The 20,886-nt window shown below is 38.9% G+C and overlaps 1 protein-coding gene across 2 annotated transcripts in view; it reads left to right on the forward strand.

Moving 5' to 3' along the window:
• Positions 1-20,886, forward strand: part of LOC111152584 (threonyl-tRNA synthetase like 2) — a 58,417-nt gene that overhangs the window by 24,588 nt on the left and 12,943 nt on the right. For both annotated transcript variants that reach the window (XM_022511081.1, XM_022511082.1), the window contains 6 exons: positions 734-832; positions 8,294-8,460; positions 10,534-10,696; positions 16,826-16,963; positions 20,499-20,576; positions 20,661-20,761. In XM_022511081.1, the coding sequence (XP_022366789.1) occupies positions 734-832; positions 8,294-8,460; positions 10,534-10,696; positions 16,826-16,963; positions 20,499-20,576; positions 20,661-20,761 (746 nt within the window). The remainder of the gene's footprint in view (positions 1-733; positions 833-8,293; positions 8,461-10,533; positions 10,697-16,825; positions 16,964-20,498; positions 20,577-20,660; positions 20,762-20,886) is intronic.

Here is a 20,886-nt window from a genome sequence, read left to right on the forward strand (position 1 = left end):
TTGCTAGCACTCTGAGTTGAGTTTGCTGTTGGGTTCTTGCATGCTAATCTCCCAAATGTCTTCTCACCTCTTGCCTTCCCTTGTCTTCTGTTAAATTTAGAAATTACACCCTTCTCTCATTCTTACCATGAAACAAAAATAGTGTTTTTAAAAAGTTGTATGTCCTTGATAACATACTTTGTATTTGGGGAACAGGTCAGAAAGATGAGGAGATTTGAGAGCAGGCAGACCTGGGTTTCAGTCTCCATCGGGCCATTTAGGAGCTATGTTATGTGGAGGCTTGGGTATTTGCTTCCGGGACTCCCTGTGCCCGTCTCTTCCTTGGAAGCCCTTGCAGGGCTGATGCAAGGACAGACGCTGGATGGTGGTGGCAGCATGGGGCAGGTGTTCAGTGGTGACAGCCATGATGATGATCCCCACCAGGTAGAGCCCACCTGCCAAGGTGATCTTTTCTGAACTTTGTGCCACGTTCTCTGCCCACGAGGTCCACGCTCCCAGGTGCCCAGTCAGAAATCAGCAGTAAATAAAAGGTGAATGAAAAGCTAACTAACCATAAATACAAATTGTGATTTTATATGCGCTAGTACATAGAGGTAAGTATTGAGGGGGCCTCGGGAAGTCAGTCATTAGAAGATGGAAATTGTAACTGAGTCATTCCTAGCATGTCACATACATATAGTGAATATTGATCAATGGCAGTGAGATTTGAGATGCATTTATTGTTTTAATCTAGGAACAAGAACTGTTCTTTTTCCATGATTTGAGTCCTGGAAGCTGCTTTTTTCTTCCCAGAGGAGCCTTCATTTATAATACACTTATGGATTTCATACGAGTAAGTTAACTTTTAAAATGTTTTTCTTACCCAGCCCCATTTTACATTTTACTATTTTCTTTCATAGTAAGATGGCCAAACATTTTCATTAACTTTAGTTTGGTAATATTAATAAGAGTTTTGAACCTAGAAGAGAAATACTGGGTTGAGCCTCAGAAAAAATTGAGATAAATTCTATATTCCCTGATAAAATGCATTCTTGGGATTTCAATAAGTACACCTCCCATCCACAGAAGTTTCTAGAACATGAACAATACAGAGATAAGCATTATTAGGCTAAGCATGGAACTCCCTGTGAAGGAGAGGAAAGGAGGAAGTGTCTAACTGGTACACAATGCTAAATGATGAAGGGTTGCTTCTCAAAATATGGTCCATGGTCCCTCTCCATTGTCCATGGTGTGACTCCCAGGTGACTTGGCACCTCCATCCAGAGCCAAGAGTAAAGACAACTGTGTAAAATACCTTCATGTAATAAAGTTTATAGATTAGAAAGTCTTCAGTTTATATCATTTGAACTATAGATTCTGTTCAGAGGCGATCCATGTAGACTATTAGGATTATGTTTCCTTTTTTGCATGTGTTTTTGTCTTTCCCATAATTAATAATTATCTAAAATTTTCACTTACTCAGTTTTATATCACTAACTTAGTTAGTTCTTATCACTAATTCATCCTCAAACTTTTCCTCAAAACTGCAAAACTCCTTACAAGTGTTTTCTGATGATCCAAGTAATGTCTCAGTAATTTTCAAAATATGGTCCTCTTGTTCTAGAATTAACTTGCTACAGGGATTCTTGCCAACTGACATTTTAGGACTTGCTTTCTTCATTAGTCTCGCGACTCCCCTCACGTCTCTACTATGTTCATTCTCCTCTTTCCTTATCCCACATCTTCCCCTTCCTTCCTTATCCCTCTCATCTGGGGAAGCACTTTCTTCAGTAACTTCCTGAGAAAAGGTTAGTGGCGTGAGCTGGTTATTCTCTGTCCACCTCACCAGTCTCGTTTCTCTTCCTTCTCTTCTTATGCTGTGTCCCTGGAGGCTAAGTTCTATGGACTCTGTAACCTGGGCTACATACCTTCCAGTAGGGATTGGCCAGGGTGAAGCCATGGTAGGCCAGAGGGCCTTGAAGAATCACTGAAGATTATCCGGGATTTGAGCAGGTGGTGATGGCCATCACAACTGCTATTTTGGATGGGCTGTCTTTGTGGAGAATCAGCACAGTCCCTGGCACCTTGGACTCTAGAGGTTAGGGGCTGAGTGTGTGGAGAATAACCAGAAAACCTCTATGGTGGCTTGAAAGGAATCTCTTATCTTTATAGATGCAAGACACACATGGCTGATGATTAGACCCGAGGCCTGATTGTACGGGCTGCAGAATTGTAAATTCATTTAAATTCACAACCCCAGTTGTCTCTTATGCTAAGGTAAGGGCACTTGTGGGAAAGAGTGGGTTCCTGAATTTTGGAGCAAGAATTTTTGGCAGACACAGATGAGGCAGAGGACTCGGAATTTCCAGATACCTTTGTCTGAAGAAATTGGCCTTTATATGCAAACAAAACAAAAATATTCAGGAACTTTAATTTTTTCTCTTCTATATGGTCTTGCCTTTTCCCATATTTAGTAATTTTTCATTATATCTAAATACTGTATATAAAAAGAACTTCAAAGGCTGTAGATAATGTCATCTCCCACGAGAGCATTTACCTCCTGCCAAGACTGAAGGCTAATTGCTTGATCCAGTTAAAGATTGAATGAGTTAGGGCTGGGCTTTCATTTTGATAAGACACGGTCTATCTCTTCTTCATCCATATTTCTAGGGCATGACCCTGTGGTCTCCAGACCTGACAGTCTGGTCTCTTCAGCTCTGAAAGCCTGGAGGAGAGTCAATTCTGCTCTTCAAATGTGTTCTACTGGGTAGCAAACTGTTCCAGATCTCATCCAATTACTGTGTTGGCCCAACATCTAATAATATGTCATCTGAATCAGGTCTAGGTGCAGATGAGGCTCCTCAGGAGCAAAGTACAGATCACCAAGTGCAGTCCTGCTCATTGTGAGATCTGTGAACTAAAGGGAAAAGTTATCTGTGGGCCACCACCCCCCCGGCCACATTACAAAATAATGACAGACAAATAGGATGCAGTACATACTGCCATTCAAAAAGGGTTGGGGAAGAGTAGTAGTCACCGATCTGCAGAAATCCTGACAATGTACTCGTTCTTTCTCCCTGGTCGGAAAATGCACTTTGGTTAGGACTTTTGTCTCTGCGTGGGTTGTGGTTCTGACCTTTGCATCATCCTTCCTTTACCATGAGAAATAGCCCATGTAGACCTCGGTGTAGCTTTCTCAATATTCTCAATCTGTTTCTTTTGGTAGGCATTTAGGGGTTCCAAGTCCTCATCTCATTGTGTGCTATCTCTGTCCCTTTTAGTCTACGCCAGTACAATTCCTTTAAAAGCTTCATGAGATCTCTTATATACAATTATAGTCAACACTTAGGTGAAAATCACACTCGTGTCTCTTCATGAGCCAGATCGTTCTCTACCTAAGCCTTCCTGTGAGGTTAATGTGAGACAGTACACTTAAGATTCTTTTTTTTTTTTAAAGATTTTATTTATTTATTTGACAGACAGAGATCACCCATAGGCAGAGAGGCAGGCAGAGAGAAAGAGGGATGCAGGCTCCCCGCTGAGCAGAGCACCCAGTGTGGGCTCTGGCGTCAGTGCAGAGTCTGCTTTGGATTCTCTCTCCCTTCGCCTCCAGCTCATATGCACTCTCTCTCTCAAAACAAATCTTAAAATAAAAAAAATTTTTAAAGTCTTACTGTCTAGGTGACAGAGTCTACCAAGCACAGTCTTAAGACTCTCAGAAGACTTAACCAGCTGTCACGTGGATCATTCTGAGGTCTTCACAAGTGACACATAGCCATACCCTCAAGAGCTTTACCCTAGGCCCTGCTTTATTGGTGGTGACAAGCCTTTCTTACCTTGTGAGTCTTTTGCTGGAGAGTCTAAGGATGCAATAGTTTCATTTTTGAATCCAACAGGTCCTGGCATTTTTGATACTCCCTCTCAAAATCGCAATAGTACCCTATTTAGTTTACGTCTCTCTTATATTTTGTCATAGGCAGCCATAAGAAGTCAGTTGTCCCTTTCTTCTTTCTGCCTAGACACATCCTAGCTATAGTCCATGAATTCTTTGGGTAGTTTTTCTGTTTTTCATGACTCAGGTGATAGTGTTACCCGTTTTCTGGCACCACGTAACAAGAGTCCCTTTTCTTCATCCTCCAATGTATTTTCCTCACTGTCCTTCCAAGTCCTCACAGAGAGTCTCTAGCCTTCCAGCTCCCACCCACCATCTGGCTTCAAAGTCAAGGCTGCATATTTTAGGTTTCTATTATAGCAGCACCCACATCTGGTGCAAATTCTGTTCTGGTTGTCTATTAAAGCATAAAGAATGTCCTAAAGCTTAGTTACTTAAAATGGCCTTGGCCTTTTCCTTTCCTTTCCTTTCTTTTCTTTAAAGATTTTATTTATTTATTTGACAGAGAGAGACACAGTGAGAGATGGAACACTAGCAGGGGGAGTGGGGGAGGGAGAGGGAGGATTCCCGAGGAGCAGGGAGCCTGATGCGGGACTTAATCCCAGGACCCTAGGATCATGACCTGAGCTGAAGGCAGACACTTAACCAACTGAGCCACCCACGTGTCCCCATTTTTTTTTTAAATTATTATCTCTAATGGTTTAAGTGTTAGGCTTATCAAGGTGGTTCTACATTGAGTTCCTTGTATGACTGCACTCAGGTGGAGGCTGATGCCAGAATTGCTGGGTGAGTTCAAGTTACATTTGTTAAAATGCATAAATATGAAGCTTACAGCATAAGAAATTTTCACACATGTGTGCATCTATACAATCACCCCTAAATCAAGACATAGAACAGTTCCATCCTTTTTAAAAAAAAAATATTTTATTTACTTATTTATTTGAGAGGAAGAGAGACACAGAGAGAGCAGGGGAGGAACACATGGAGAAGGACCAGCAGACTCCCAGCTCAGTGTGGAGCCCAGCACAGGGCTTGATCCCACGATCCTGAGATCATGACCTGAACTGAAATCAAGAGTTGATTTCACCCAGGTGCCCCTAGGACAGTTCCATCCTTTCATAGAGTCTTCTTGCATCTTCCCAATCAATACCTGCCTCCCCTCCTCTCACCTGAGATGATCTTGCTGATTTCTCTTAACTGTAGATCAGTTGTGCCTTGTCGTAAACTTCATACAATATTAGCTATTGTGTTTCTGGCTTCTTTTGTTCCACTTAATGTCTGAGATTCATCCAAATTTTGTGTATAATTTTCTTTCTATTGTTTGAGGCTATATAATGGGGTATTCATTTGTTCTCCTGTAGGCATACATTCACATTTACATTGTTTCCACTTTGGAGCTATTGTACACGAAGATGTTACCAATGTTTTTGTACCTGTCTTTTGGTGGACACAGGTACTCACTTCTCCTGGGAATATACCAGGAGTGGAATTGCTAGGTCATAGGATGGTAATGACTAATTTAAGAAAATATTGAATAGTTTTTAGTGGTTGACCCATATACTGTTCCTTCCAGAAATGTATGAGCGTTCCAGTTACTCTACATGCTCCTCAACATTTGGTATTTATCAGTTTGTCGTTTGGGGAGGTACCATGGTATTATCCTGCATTTCCCTGATGAGTAATGATATGACAGCCTTTCCATATGTTTGTTGGTCATTTGGATATCCTCTTTCGTGAAGTTCCTGTTTAAGTCTTTTCCCCATCCTAAAAAACTGAGTTGTCCTTTTATTACTGATTTTTAGGGGCTCTTTCTTTGTTCTGATATGCATCATTTGCTGAATGTGTATATTGTGAGTGTGTTTTTTCAAGCTGTGGCTTATTGATTCACTTTCTTAATGATGTCTTTTAGCCAACAGTTCTCATGTTTAACAAAGTCTGGTATATTATTCTTTTCTTTTCTGGTTAGGGCTTTTCATGCCCTCTTTAAGGAATCTTTGCCGATTTCAGAGTCATGAAAACAGTCTTCTTTTTTCTACTCTAGAAGCTTGATTGTATTTGTCTTCAGAGTCAAGGCTGTGGTCTAGCTTGAATTCATTTTTAGGTCTTGGGGAAGAGGGGTCAAGGTTGATTTTTATTCACAGGTTTATCCAGTGGCTTCAGTACCATTTACTACTGCAGTAGAATCTTTTGTCCTAAGCCATTATATATTTCTGGATATTCACTCTGTTCTTTTGGTCCCTTTGTTGTCTGTCCTTGCATTAACACCACATTGCTTTGATTACCATAACTTACTGTAAGTATATATTGTCTTAATATCAGTAGTTTAATTAAATTTTTATTCAGGATCATTTTGGCTATTCTAGATTCTTTGTGCTTCCATATGAATTTTATATCATCCTTTTCATTTCCTAAAAAAATAACTGCTGGGATTTTGATTGGAATTACATTCATTCTATAGGTTAATTTGCAGATAATTGACACCTTGACCACATTGAGTTTTCCAATCTCTGGACATGGAAATTTTGTCAGTTCATTTAGTTCTTTCTTTTCCCTCAGCAGTATTTTATAACTTCTATTTTAGAGGTCTTGCACATCTTTCATCAGTTTATCCCTAGACAATCTTTTGAGTGGAAATATCTATGTGGCTCAGTCAGCTAAGCATCCAACTCTTGATTTTGGCTCAGGTCATGATCTGAGGGTTGTAGAGACTGAACCCCACATCGGGCTCTGCACTGGGTGTGGAACCTGCTTAAGGTTCTCTCTCTCCCTCTCCCCTTACCCCTGCTTGTTGTCTCTCTCTCTCTCTTTCAAAAAAAAAAAGAAAGAAATGAAAGTTAAAGCTGCAGTAAGCTCCATGTCCACCAGACTATGCCCCCACCACACCCCGTGGCAAAACAACAACAACAACAACAACAACAACAACAAACCTGAAAATACCAGAGATTGGCAAGAATGTGGAGAAATTCTAACTCGCATTGGTGGAAATGCAAAATGGTAATGCTGCTTTGTAAAACAGTTTGGCAGTTTCTTATACAATTAAACATATGCTTACCATGTGACCTATCAATTCCACTCCTAGTTATTTACTTAAGAAAAACAAAAACATGCACATACAGAGACTTGTATCTGAATGTCCACAGAAACCTTATTTATAGTAGCAAAACTGCAGAAAATAAGCTGTAAGCATAATGACATTTCTCGTCATAGGGCATACTTTAAAATCATTCCCAAACACATAAATTGTAAACATGATTAGCAATATTATCCAGAGTGGGTTAAAAGTCCATTGATTAGCTCCTGAGCCTAGCTTTAAAATAGTCTCTAGTCAAAACAAAAAAGCAAACACAAAAAAAATTCTTCAATTTTTAGGACCTGGTTTAATCTGAACATATAGAGGCATCTGACATAGTCACGGAATAATTGCTGTCCTTTGTAATGATCTATTATTTTGTTAAGACTTTCTAATTTAGTAAAAATGAATAATAGGTAAAGCAGCTTACTGAATGGCTGAGACCCAGCTATCCACAACCGGACCGAAAAGTTACTCTGCTGAAGAGTAACAATGGAGTCCTTTTAATTGATATGAAACAAGTGTTGTTTGTTATTTTAAAATATTATGTTTTATACTTTTTTAACTGTAAGAAAAAATTTTTCTACTTCATTAAAATATGCTGGTCTAGATCTGTGCCAGACATCCCTTAAGTAATTGACAAATGGTGAGAACCTAAGAAATCAGCAACAGAGATCATGATTGATACCTTGAAGAAAAAAAAGTTTACATAAACTAAGAACTTTGGTTGAAAGACTCTCTTTTCCTGTCCTGAGTGATTGAGCTGGGGATGCTGTTGGTAGGTAGGGAGGAAGAGAAGACAGCTTATGACTTTATGGATACCAACCACTTAATGTGTTATAAATTACAATTCTCAGCTTCATTTCTGTTTAAGACTAAATAGATCAAAACTAAATTTGCATGCAACATAGCATTCACGCTTATCAAGTTATAAAGTGATTCTGCCTCTTAAGTAATAGAAAAATACCTGCTGTTTATCTAGAATGTATAAGGATTTTGGAATTTGTAGTTATAGAAAGTTTATATATACATAATAATATGTAATAACATACATAATATTATATATGACATATATATAATTTCAATTACTAATTTTCAAAAATTAAGATTATATATACTATATATTATTATATAGTATAAAATAAAGATACTTAATGTGAAAATGAGACTGAGAGTACATTAATCTTTCTTTCATGATCCAGAAAGCTGCACACCTAAAACTGAGGGCACATTAACTACAAATTAACATAAAATGTAATCCCAAATTAAGAAATATTCACTCCTAGTGTTACTTTGCATGGACTTGTGACCTGTCATGCCACATTTTAGCATTAAATATGTTTATCTTAAAGGAGGAATATCACCGACGTAACTTCACAGAAGTGCTCTCTCCCAACATGTACAACAGCAAACTATGGGAGACCTCAGGTCACTGGCAGCATTATAGCGAGAACATGTTTACCTTTGATATTGAAAAGGATACGTTTGCCCTAAAGCCCATGAACTGTCCAGGGCACTGGTGAGTATGAAAAGTGAAGCAGATCTTTGTTGCATGAGAGCACATAGCACACCTCATCACAGCTCTTAATAATACTAGTTTGCTTTTTTGGAGTTAACAGATTCCTTTAATCTGAGGAGTGGTGGATACCAGTCATCTTTACAAAGTTCTTTCACTCAGGGGAATGCATTTACTCTTTAAGATGTGTTTGATCTTGGGCAGGTGTGGAATGTTAGCTGGAAACCATTTAGTTTTTGTGCCTCTTAGAGATGGAATTATATATCAATTTTATTAAAATTATTATATTTGGTTTTGCAAGAGTAATACACTTCAAATATACCTATTTGCAGAACATTTAGTTCTTATATACTGAAAAGACTGGTGAAGTCAAAATCAGTGGGTTACTGGATTTCACTGATTCTAAGATACCTTCCCACCCACTCTCTGACATTTCAACATCCCTGAAATTAGAATGCATCATGTAATTGGGGCATCTTAGCTTTATGTCATATCTTCATGGTTATTTTCCTTTCTAGTGGTACATAATAGAGTGATACATCTTACAGTCTTGTCTCAGATTTTTTGAAACAATGTAGTTATCATAAAGCTGGTGTGCAAATTCAACCCTTTAAGACAAGCGTACTTCACAATAGGATGTGAACAGACATGAGTCTCTGCAAAAAATATCCCAACTGTTGTAATTTTGTATCATCAGCATACATAGTTTCAAGTAAATTGGCCTTATAAGGTAAGTATAAAACCTCAAAACAAACTGAACAAAATTCTTTGCCCTATTCAGCAAAGACAAAAAGAAGTTCACCTTTATGATGACTGCATGTAAAAAATATATATTTACCTTTAATTTTATGAAAATGGGTGTATAAACATTCATTTGCTCTCTTTTTAAACAAGTTGGAACCTAACCTAGAGTCTTGCATTCTCTGTGTTAACTTTTTAACTCAATTTCCTATTAGGTAATATTTGAAGTTATAGTCTGTGATTTCAGCTATAATTATAAATAAGTCTAAATGAAAGTAGGGAATGAAATTTTGATTTTCATACCTTGGAATAAGGAAGTAGGATCACAGTGGATTAATGGTGATGGGATGAAAGCCAGGAGTGGTTTTTTTAGTCTTTTTTTTTTTTTTCCCCCAGAAGGGCAGTCTTTTATTCAATAGGGAACAATTCTTGAGTGCTTATGGTGCTTGGTGCTAGAAATGCCAAGGAAATTAAGACACAGTCCATTTCCTCAGGGAGCTTATGAGCAGAGTGGGACAGAAACAGATAGGTAGACAATCAATTATGAAAATGTAAGTTCAGTGTCAAATTAGTGGCATGTTTGGGGTGATCTCAGAGTCTGAGGAGAGACTACCAGGCCCCATTTAGGGAAGTATCCAGGAGGGCTCCACTTAAGAAATAGCCTTTGGGGGGCACCTGGGTGGCTCAGTCGTTAAGTGTCTGCCTTGGCTCAGGTCATGATCCCAGGGTCCTGAGATCAAGCCCCGAATCAGGCTCCCCTGTTTGTCGGGAGGCCCGCTTCTCTCTCTCCCACTCCCCCTACTTGTGTTTTCTCTCTTGCTGTCTCTCTCTCTCTCTCTGTCAAATAAATAAATAAAATATTTAAAAAGGAAAAAAGTAGCCTTTGAAATGAATTGTACACAGTAAATGGAAATTCATTGGGTGAATAAGAATAGGGAACAGAATTTCTGAAAGAGATGATAGACAGGGTTCTTTCTCAGAGTGCTGCAGTGGTGTAAGTTCAATAATTCCTAGAAGATTTTTTTTTTTTTGAGAAAGAGAGAAAGTGAACACAGGGAGGAACAGCAGGAAAGGGAGAGAGATCTTAAGCCCCAACGTTGGGGCTCAGTCTTACAACCCTGAGATTATGACCCAAGCCGAAATCAAGAGTCGGATGCTTAACCAACTGAGGCACCAAGTTACCCCTGAGGAATTTTTTTTTTTTAAACTGGTGATCTAAGAACCAGAATAAGGTCTTTACAAATCTTGAGGCTTAACTGTAATTGTTAATATTTAGATAATTACTTAATCTTTTCTGTGCTGAGTAAAAGCTGTGTGTTGTTGCATCTTTTCTAGTCTAATGTTTGCTCATCGTCCACGATCATGGAGGGAAATGCCTATCAGATTCGCTGATTTTGGAGTTCTTCATAGGAATGAATTGTCAGGAACTTTAAGTGGCTTGACTCGAGTTCGGCGCTTCCAGCAGGATGATGCCCACATCTTCTGCACAGTAGAGCAGGTAAACAGTAATACAGGGTGAAGCATGGTCGACATAAATTCAGTGTGTTGCACTGGATACATCTCTTAGTTTCAGAGTCGCTCTAAAGTAAGATGTCTGTTCTCATCTCTGAGGTCTCCTTCAGCTCTGACATTTTTGATCCTCTAATTTGGTAATAGATCAGTAATTTCTTATGATTTTATTATCTTTTCCTATCAAATTTCTTCCATTTTATTAACTTAAATACATTTATTGGAATATTTTAAGATATTTGGTAGAATTTTGTTTTTTCTGTTTGTTTTTCAGGTTTTCATGTCAGTTTAAATAAAAATTGCCATGAAAAGAGTCAACTATCAAATTTGATTTGATAGCTAATTGACCTAATTGACCTAATTGACATTCATAGAACACTTCAACCAATAACAGCAGATTATACATTCTTTGAAAATGTACACAGAACATTTACCAAAATAGACCATATTCTGGAACTAAAGGAATTATCAATAAATTTAAAGGGATTCAATTCATACAAAATAACATTCTCTGGCTGTAGTGGAATTAAAGTCGAAATCAGTAACAGCTATCTGGAAAACTCCTAAATATTTGGAAAGTAAATAACACATTTCTAAATAATCCATGGATCAAAAAAGAAATCAAAGGGGGAAATTAGCAAATATAATATATCAAAAGAAATGAAAGGAAATACAATATATCAAAATTTATGGGACAGCATTAAAATAGTACTTCAAGGGACATTTGTAGCACTAAATGCCTGTATCAGAAAAGAATAACGGTTTCAAATAAGTAACCTCAGCTTCCACTTTAATAGACTAGAAAAAAAAATACTAAATTATATCAAAAGTATGCATAGGAAATAAAATAACAGCAGAAATCAATGAAATAGAAGAAAAGAAAAACAATACAAACTTTCAGTAAAAACCAAAGTCTAGTTCTCTGAGAAGATCAATAAAGTATAAACTTTTAGTCAGACTGATCAGGAAAAAAAGAGAAGATACAAATTAAAAATACTAGAAATGAGAGATATGACATTACTTCTGATTCTATAAATAGTAAAAGAATAGTAAGACAATATTATGAACAATTTTATGCCAGTAAACTTGGCAACTTAGATAAAATGGACAAATTCTTTGAAAGACATACTACAGACTCACTCAAGAAGTAATAGATAATCTGAGTACTCTTTGTCTATTAAAGAAATTGAATTGGTAGTGAATGGTCTTTGCACAGAGAAATCTCCAAGCCATTACAGAATCCCTGGTGAATTCTACCAAGCACTGAAAGAAAAAGTAATATCAATTCTTCATATCCTTGCCAGGCATTAACAGAGACCTCCCACACACTTCATAGTGTCAGTGGAGAAACCATGTGGGCCTAGACTTCCACCCTCTTCTGCAGTAACAAGGTGCCTCTCCTAGTCCCTGTTTGAGTGCTGTTGGAGGAGGTCTAGTGGAGAGATAGGACTTTTACTACCACCCCATAGCAATGAGGCCATGCATTCAATGTGGTCAATAATGGCCATGTGAGGAAGAGTAACAAGATACTCCCACCTCACCCTGCCAACATGTTATCAGAGGAAACCTAGTGGGGAGCCATAAATCCCACTGTCACCATCAGTAATGAGGAGCTCCTACTTTCATGGGTCCCCAGTGGAAAACCTAGACCCTCTATTCCTACTTTGCAGTAACCAGGAAGTACTTCACCCTCCCTGGTGGAGCAGAATCTATGGAAGCCAGCTACAGAGGTTTAAATAAAACTAAAGGTCTTATAACATTTTACCCAAATTTTAAAATTTTATAAATCAAAAGTCATTCATGCCAAGAATTAGGAAAATCTCAACTTAATGAGAAAGGAAAATCTACACTAATGTGGAGATGACAAGGATATTAGCATTATCTGACTAAAATTTTAAAGAAGCCATCATAAGAATGTCTTACAAGCATTTGTACAAGCAAGTACAAATACATTTGGAAAAAAATGAAAACATAGCCTCAAGAAAGAAATAGAAAATCTCAGGAAATAAATAAAAGAGGGGTGCTTGGGTGCTGGCTCAGTTGGTTAAGTGACCAACTCTTGGTTTTGGCTCAGGTCATGATCTCAGGATCCTGAGATTGAGCCCCACATTGGGCTCCATGCAGGGTGTGGAGCCTGCTTGAGGATTCCCTCCCTTTACCCCTTCCCCTGCTCTCTTTCTCTTTCTCAGATAAATACATCTTTTAAAAAAAGAAATAAAGGTATAAAGAAGAGCCAAATGAAAATCTTTGAACTGAAAAATATAACAACTGAAATAAAACAGTGGGTGGATTCATGAGTAGAAAGAAGGGGACAAAGAAAAGAATCCATGAACTTGAAGGCAACCATAGAAATGACCCAGTCTGAACAACAAAGAGAAAAGAGACTGGAAGAAAAGTGAACACAACTTCAGAGATCCGGGGGACTAAAAATGTCTAATATTTATGTCAACAAAGTTCTGGAAGAAGAGGGGAATAAGGGTAAAAGTGAAAAGTACTCAAAGACATATGGCTGAAAACTTGCCAAATTTGGCAAAAGACATAAGTCTACAGATTCAAGAAGCCGAGAAAACTCTAAAACAGATAAGCCCAAAGAAATCCATATCAAGATAAAGCATAACCAAACTCCTGAAAACTAATGACAAAGAAAATTTCTGAAAGCAGTGAGAAGAAATTGACGTTATCTTTAAGAAAAGTTTTTGTTTGTTTTGTTTTGTTTTTGCACAAGAGCAGATTTCTCACCAAAAGCCGCAGATGTCAGAAGGAAGTGAACAACACTTTTCAAATGCTGAAAGAGCTATCAATCCAGAATTCTATATACAGAAAAAATATCCTTCAGGAATGAAAGGGAAATCAAGACATCAAGCCTACCTTAAAATAATGGCTATTGGAAGTTCTCTAAACAGAAAGGAAGTGATTAAAAAAGGAGTCTTGGAACATCAAGAAGGAAGAAAGAAAAATCGTAAAAGTAAAACATAATTTCATTTTCCTTTTGAGTTTTCTGAATTATGCTTGATGGTTGAAGGAAAAATTATAACACTTATATGGTTCTGAGCATATGTAAGAGGAAATGTGTAAGAAAATTATACTATACGTGGAGTAAAGGAGGTAAGGTTCCTATACTCGAATTGGCAAAATGATGACATCAGTAGGCTGTTATGTAATACCTAGAAAAACCACTAAAAAAAGACACACAGATATATGCTTAAAAATAGATAAAATGGAATTTTTAAAAATATAACATTAAGCCAAGGAAAAGCAGGAAAAAGAAAACAGAAATGAGTAATAAGACCATACAAGAAGGAAACAATAAAAACAACACAAAAGACAAACTTAAATCCTAACATTTTAAAATGTAGATGGTTAAAATAACCAATTAAAATGGAAATATATTAAAATGCATGGAGCACAGCAAAAGCAGTGCTAAAAAGTAAACAGATAGCACTAAATGCATATATTATAAAAGCAGAAAAGTCTCAAATCAATATCTAGGCTCTCATCTCAAGACCTAGAAAAAAAGAAGGGCAAAATAAACCCAAAATAACAAGGAAGGATGGGTTAAAGACCAGAGCAGAAATCAATGAAATTGAAGACAGAAAAGCAATGGAAAAAAATAATGAGACAAAAAACTGTTTCCTTAAAAAGATTTAGAAATTGGCAAACTTCCTTCAAGACTAACAAAGAAAAAAGTTGGGAAGACACAAATTACCAATATCAGGAATCAATAGGGGATATCACTAAAGACCTTGAAGACATAAAAAAACATAATAGATTACTATAATAAACAACTGTACAGGTCACCTGGGTGGCTCAGTTGTTAAGTGTCTGCTTTCAGCTCAGGTCACGATCCCAGGGTCCTAGGATCAAGCCCTGCATCGGGCTCCCTGCTCAGTGGAAAGCCTGCTCTCCCTCTCCCATTTCCCCTGCTTGTGTTCCCTCTCTGTCTCTCTCTGTCAAATAAATAAAATCTTAAAAAAATAAATAACTATACATAAATTAGTTTGATAACTTAGTTGGAATGTACTAATTCCTTGAAAAGCACAAACTACCACAAATCACCTGATAGGAAATAAATCATTTGAAAAACCCCATCACTATTAAGGAAATAGAATTTGTAATTTAAAAATTCCCCCAAAATGGAATCTCCAGGCTCAGGTTTTTTTCACTGGAGAATTCTATTGAACATTTAAAGAAGAATTAGTACCAATTCTATACACTCTGTTCTGAAATAGGAGAGAATACTTCCTAGTTCATTTTATGAAGCTAGTATTAACTGATACTAAAACCAGACAGAACCACAGACCAGCATCCCACATGAATACAGATGCAAAAGTCCTTAATATACTATTAACAAATAGAATTCCACAATATATTAAAATAATTACACATCATTAGTACTTGAGGTTTAGCCTTCAGGGATGTGAGGCTGATTCAGTGTCAGAAAATCTGTCAATGTAATCCACCATATGACAGGCCCATTGGTGGGAATATAAAATTCAACAACATTTGGGCATTTTCTTAAAAACTTAAACACAGACCTACCATATGACCCAGCCATCTTACTCCTTTTTTCTCCCCAAGAGAAAAAGAAAGCCCACGTCCATGCAAAGACTTGAACACAAACGTTCATTGCAGCTTTATTCAAAATAGCTGAACTATAGAAACAATCCTAATGTCCAATAATAGATGGATGTAAAAAGTAACTGTGGTACTTTTACCAATGGAAAATTACTCAGCCATAGGTAGGAATGATCTATGGACACACATAACATGGGTTTATCTCAAAATAATTATGCTGAGTGAAGAAAGCCAGTCACAACTAGAGCATGTGCTGCGTGATTTCACAGATGAAAACTCTGAAAAAGTCAAACTGGTCCGTAGTGACAGAATACAGATCCTTGCCTGTGCCCCCCGCCCCTTCCTAAAGGGCTCTAGTTTTGTTGGCCCTATTCTGTTTGCATTTAAACGTGCCCTCCTTTCTCCCCACCCTCACGGGCTCTAGCTCTGATCCCGCTGCACTCTCTGGGACCTCATTTATGTTCCAAGCTCAGCTGCCAGTCTCACCTGCATCTCAGCTCTCCTTCCTAAGCTCCAGATCTCCACCTCACAGGGCCTGGTAGACCTGTCTACCTGGCCATCACAAGCATCCTCACATCTGCCACATCTAAAATTAGCCCCTGTTTCTGCCTCCCAAGCCACTGCCACTGCCTCCCCTATTCACTTTCTCAGGGGATGCACCAACATCCTCCCCACTGCCCAGGCCAGGAGTCCAGGTGTCTGGTACTCTTCACTCCTCATGTCCAGTTAGTCGCCCTATTGATAACTCTCCTTAAGTGTATTATCCATTCCTGAATAATTTTATTCATTCTTAAATTTCCAGCATCCAGCACAAATTCCTTGCATTCCAGCTACTTCTTTCCAGTTCAAACCACCATTACCTCACTCCCATAGGACCCTCCCAGCTTCCCAACAGGCCTGCCTTTTAGTCTTACCAATCTTTGCCCCATACTTTAAAGGAACAGATTGAATTGTACTAGTCTCTTGCTGAAGAAATCTCCATTGGTTTCCCATTGCTCTCAGGCTAAAAAGGGCAGACATTACGCTGGCTTTGAAGATCCTTAATTTTCTCTGGCCCCTGCCTGCCTCTAGCCTGATCACCTACCACCCTTCTGTACCCTCTTCCCTGTGATACACAGCTCATTCCCACGGCAGCTTCCTGTGGCTCCCTGGTTGTAGCCTGCTCCTCTGTCCTCTGGGTCCTTACTCTTAGTATTTCTTCTGCTCCAAAAACTGTGCCCTAGCTTTCCATTGAGAACTCTTAACTTACCCTCTGGCTGCAGTTTGGCTATCACTTCCTCTGGACAGCGGCTCTGCCCCCTATTGTGTGGCACTGCTCATGGTGAGGTAGCCTTGCCTGTTTTTTTGTCTCCCCCCACCCCCACCTCAACACTGGACTGGGAGCTGCTGCTCACACCTGACATGTGGGCATTCCCTGAATATTTGGTTAAGGAGTAGAGGAACAACCAAAACAGTCTCACCGACTATACCATAAAAACATACTTTATTTTTAAATTTAATTTAATTTGGTGTTAACTCTAGAATATTTTGTTTGCTATTTCAGATCGAAGAAGAAATAAATGGCTGTTTGCAGTTTTTGCAATCTGTTTATTCAACATTTGGCTTCTCCTTTCAATTAAATTTGTCAACAAGGCCTGAAAAGTTCCTAGGCGAGGTTGAGATATGGGATGAAGCTGAAAAGGTAGGGGGAGACAAAGTGCACACCTTCCTTTCTGGGAGCATGGAAACCACCGGAGTGACTGCAGTTACCTTGCGTGAGGCGGATGTCATGCTTTGAAATAGAAGTATTTAAATTGGAAGTTATGGGGTAAATATGCAGATTGTAGAATGTGGCTGTCCAGTTTTCTTCCTAATAGTGATAATAACACATTTTTTTTCAAATAGTATAAGGTTTATATCAGGTTTTTGTTTATACTCTTTCAGTGTCAGTCACTAACAACCACTTTCCTAAGTTTTAAAGGAATCCTCTAATTTGCAGGCACTCTTGGTGTGGTGTGCAGCTTATTTTAACCTGTTGCCTATTGAGCCTATGAGTGTGACTCATAGATACAGACACACACACCGATGCTTGAATCCCCTCCACAGTCACAGCCTCTAGTGTCATCTTCTCTCTAGACACACCGAGAGACACGCCTGTCACATTTCAGCTTTGGAAAACCAAGATTAAGGAGCTCATCATTCTCCTCTCTCTCTCTCTCTCTTCTTCTTACTAAATGTGAAAAGAATACAGTATATTTCCTGCATCAGTCTTTATTTGAAATGAGGATGGTATTACGGCCAGACACCACAGGAGTCCCTAAACCCTGACCTGCCTGTTAGTCCACCTCTTCATGGAATACTGATCACAGAGACCATGTAAGGACTTAAGAATCAGAGAAACACTGTACGGAGAGTGTGACAGTTAGTTTTCTGTTAGGTACTGAGGCAGGCAGAGACCGGGCAGAAGCAGTTTCAGCTTGAGATCTGATTAGGGCCTTCTCCTCCCCTCTGTCACATGCCCATCCTAAAGGCACCTTCTTCCATATCTGTAGCGTGGAGGAAGAAAGTCAGCCTAGACAGCCTTCCCCTGCCTAGCCATATGGAAGTAGGAAGAGCAAAAGAGTGCACAAAGCTTGACTCTAGAATATCCTTTGCCTAGTTTCAAAGGTTACCTCCATGAATGAATTACAGAAGAAGCATTTAGGTCTGAAATGGTGATGATGATGACGATGATGGTGATAACACCTACTGCATAAGGTTATGGTGGGCTTAAGTGGAATAATTTACATGAGGAATTTGTCATAGTGCCAGGCACATATAAGTGTTAAGGAAATGTTAGGTGTTGGTATTATTAATAGTGGTAGTGTTATCATTATTATTACTCCACACATGGAGTGCTGGGGGCCAAAAAGTGGGTGAACCAGTTGTGGGCCTGGCACGGGGAGAATGGGCTCGGCAGTCTCACCATCTTTTTGCTCTCTTTTAACTCATTGATTGTTCCCTCAGGAGATGGGAATCCTTCTACTCTGGGGAATTTCTCCCATGATGTCTACCTCTGATCTGGGAATCAGTGAGATAAAAAAAATACACACACACACACACACACACACACACACATATACATATCTATATTCAAAAAAATTTTTTTTTGTCTTAAGATGTCTCTGAAATGGTTTGAAAGAGATAGTAGTTAAGTCAGCTCCAAGGCCACATTGTTCCTGGGTCATCAATTCACGGTTACCTTATTTCTTATCTCGGATTGTGTGTAGTTATGGAACCCAGCAGAACTCACTGGAGCTGTGCAGTGTAACCATCAGATGACAGCTTGTCCAAATAACCAGAATGTCAGGAGCAAAAAATTCCCTAGATTTGAATGACGTGAGTCCTGTTTTCTAGTAAGTTTCATCAAGAAATCTGTGACCTGAAGAAAAGCCACTTTTTCTTGTGAAAATTAAAATCCACAAGAAATAGTTTAATGTTCCGGCTCTCCAATTTTTTAATTTAACCTAAACTTGGTTATAGGGTTCCCTCTCATATAAATGTGAAGGGGGTCTGGGCTGCTGCTTCAGCAGACCTGATCTGGACTCTGCCCCGGAATCTATGTAAATACACCTGCTACTTGGAGTTGGAATAACCCCTCTCCAAATCTCTCCTGCATCTTACTTTTCCAGCATTCCAATGAGTCATTAAGATCTCTAAGAACATTCCAAGCCCACACCCACAAAATTCAAGCAAATAAATATGTTTAGAGCCCAGGATGTACCACAACATAGACCCACAGTACTATTGGGAGCCAGAGACTTCGTTTACCTGGGAAAGAATAACCAGCCAGAAGAGCAGAAAAAGAGATATTGATTTCTCCTCTACTAGGATGCAGGCAGTGTCCACAGATGTGAATTACAGCAGTTCATTCTCCCCTCAGAGATACACGTCCTCCCGTATCTTGCATAAATTGAAAGCTTTCTTAGCCTTGGCTGTTCCTATCAGGCCATCTGATCACTGTGTCTTCAGAGGCCCAGTGAGGATCAGTGCCCTTTACTTTATGCTTTCCCCCTAAAACTGGCCCTTCTTTGGTTTTTTAATTCCCTGGGAGTCTCCTAAATTCTCCCCATCACTTATTTGCCTTCTGCAGCACAGCCTCATTTTCTCTGGGGATATATCCCAGTATCTCTTCTCCTTGCAGAAGCAGTGTAAGGCAGAGGCTAGCCTCCCAGCCTGGGAAGTGAATCTTTGATGGTGGACTTCTCCAGTCCTACGTAGAATGCAAGCTGTTCTAGTAGTATCAGGCCCATGAGGGAGCCTCCTGGGATCTCAGCCAAGACCAGCACCTAACACACTCTAACTGAGATCCTGGAGAAGACTGCCAGGACCCCACAGGTCAGCTTTCTTGATGACTCTGGCTTCGGCCCCCAGGCACCACCACTGCTTTGACTTCCCTGTCAGCAGTCTACTACCAAATGTCAACCCCTTCATGGGCACAGATAGATTGAGGTGATGACAAGACTTTGGATACTGGTTTGGCAGTACTCTGGCCAGGGACTTAGGAATGCCCAGATGCTTCCCAGGGAAGCTATATCCATAGGAAATAGCTAAAAGACTCAAAGACACTTACATTAATACTTATACCCAAACACCATCATTTCTGAGGGTTTTCACTACAGGCTATCGTTAAAGAATTTATGTGGCTTAGGCTGAAGATCAAAGTGGGCCTCCTGCTCCTACCCGCTATAAAACATTAAGGACGCCTCTCCCCAGCTACATGTATAGAGGTATGGAAAAGCAAGAGACAGTGGCAAGGCCCTTCCTCTTGGCTTTCTTGCCCACCTAAACACAGAATGGAAGGGAGGACACACAGTGGATAAAGGAGAAGGATCAAAGTCTTCATGCCTTTTAATGAGTGGAGGCCTTACCTACAAAGAGCTGGGAAGTGTGTAGGCAGAGGGGGCCTGCATTGGCTTCCCTCAACACTTGTCTGGAATTCACTGTAACAGCTTAGTACATTGTCTTTTAATTTTTCCAGTTACAGTGTGTATGAGAGCAAGTACTATCTTAATCATCATTATGTAGTCCCTGCTCAGTAACTTATTGGATATAAAACACACCCAACAAATAAATGTTAAGCTAAAATAGAATATAATTAAGATTTGTAATAACTTACTTTTTTGAGTTATGTGGCAAAAATATAGAGTACAATGATGTATACGTTTTAAATGTTCTCTTCTTTTAAAAAAAAATAGCAACTACAGAACAGCTTGGTGGAATTTGGAAAACCATGGAAGATGAACCCAGGAGATGGAGCATTTTATGGCCCCAAGGTAAGTAGATTGTATACCTCAAAAAGAGTAAAATTTAAAGGAAAAATGAAAGCTGTCTTTAAGCAAACATCATTTAATTTACAGATTGATATAAAAATCAAGGATGCTATTGGCAGATATCATCAATGTGCCACAATTCAGCTGGACTTCCAACTACCTATTAGATTTAATCTTACATATGTTAGGTGAGTAATTGAATATGACAAGTAATGTAGTACTAATATGACAGTCTTTTGTCATTTGAGCATTAGCAATGCAAAAATAAACATCAATACATAGATCAGTAAATATCTAGTACTGTATGTGCGAT

The sequence above is a fragment of the Enhydra lutris genome, unplaced genomic scaffold, assembly GCF_002288905.1.
Source record: "Enhydra lutris kenyoni isolate GAN:26980312 unplaced genomic scaffold, ASM228890v2 scaffoldscaffold29, whole genome shotgun sequence".
NCBI classification, from domain to species: Eukaryota; Metazoa; Chordata; class Mammalia; order Carnivora; family Mustelidae; genus Enhydra; species Enhydra lutris.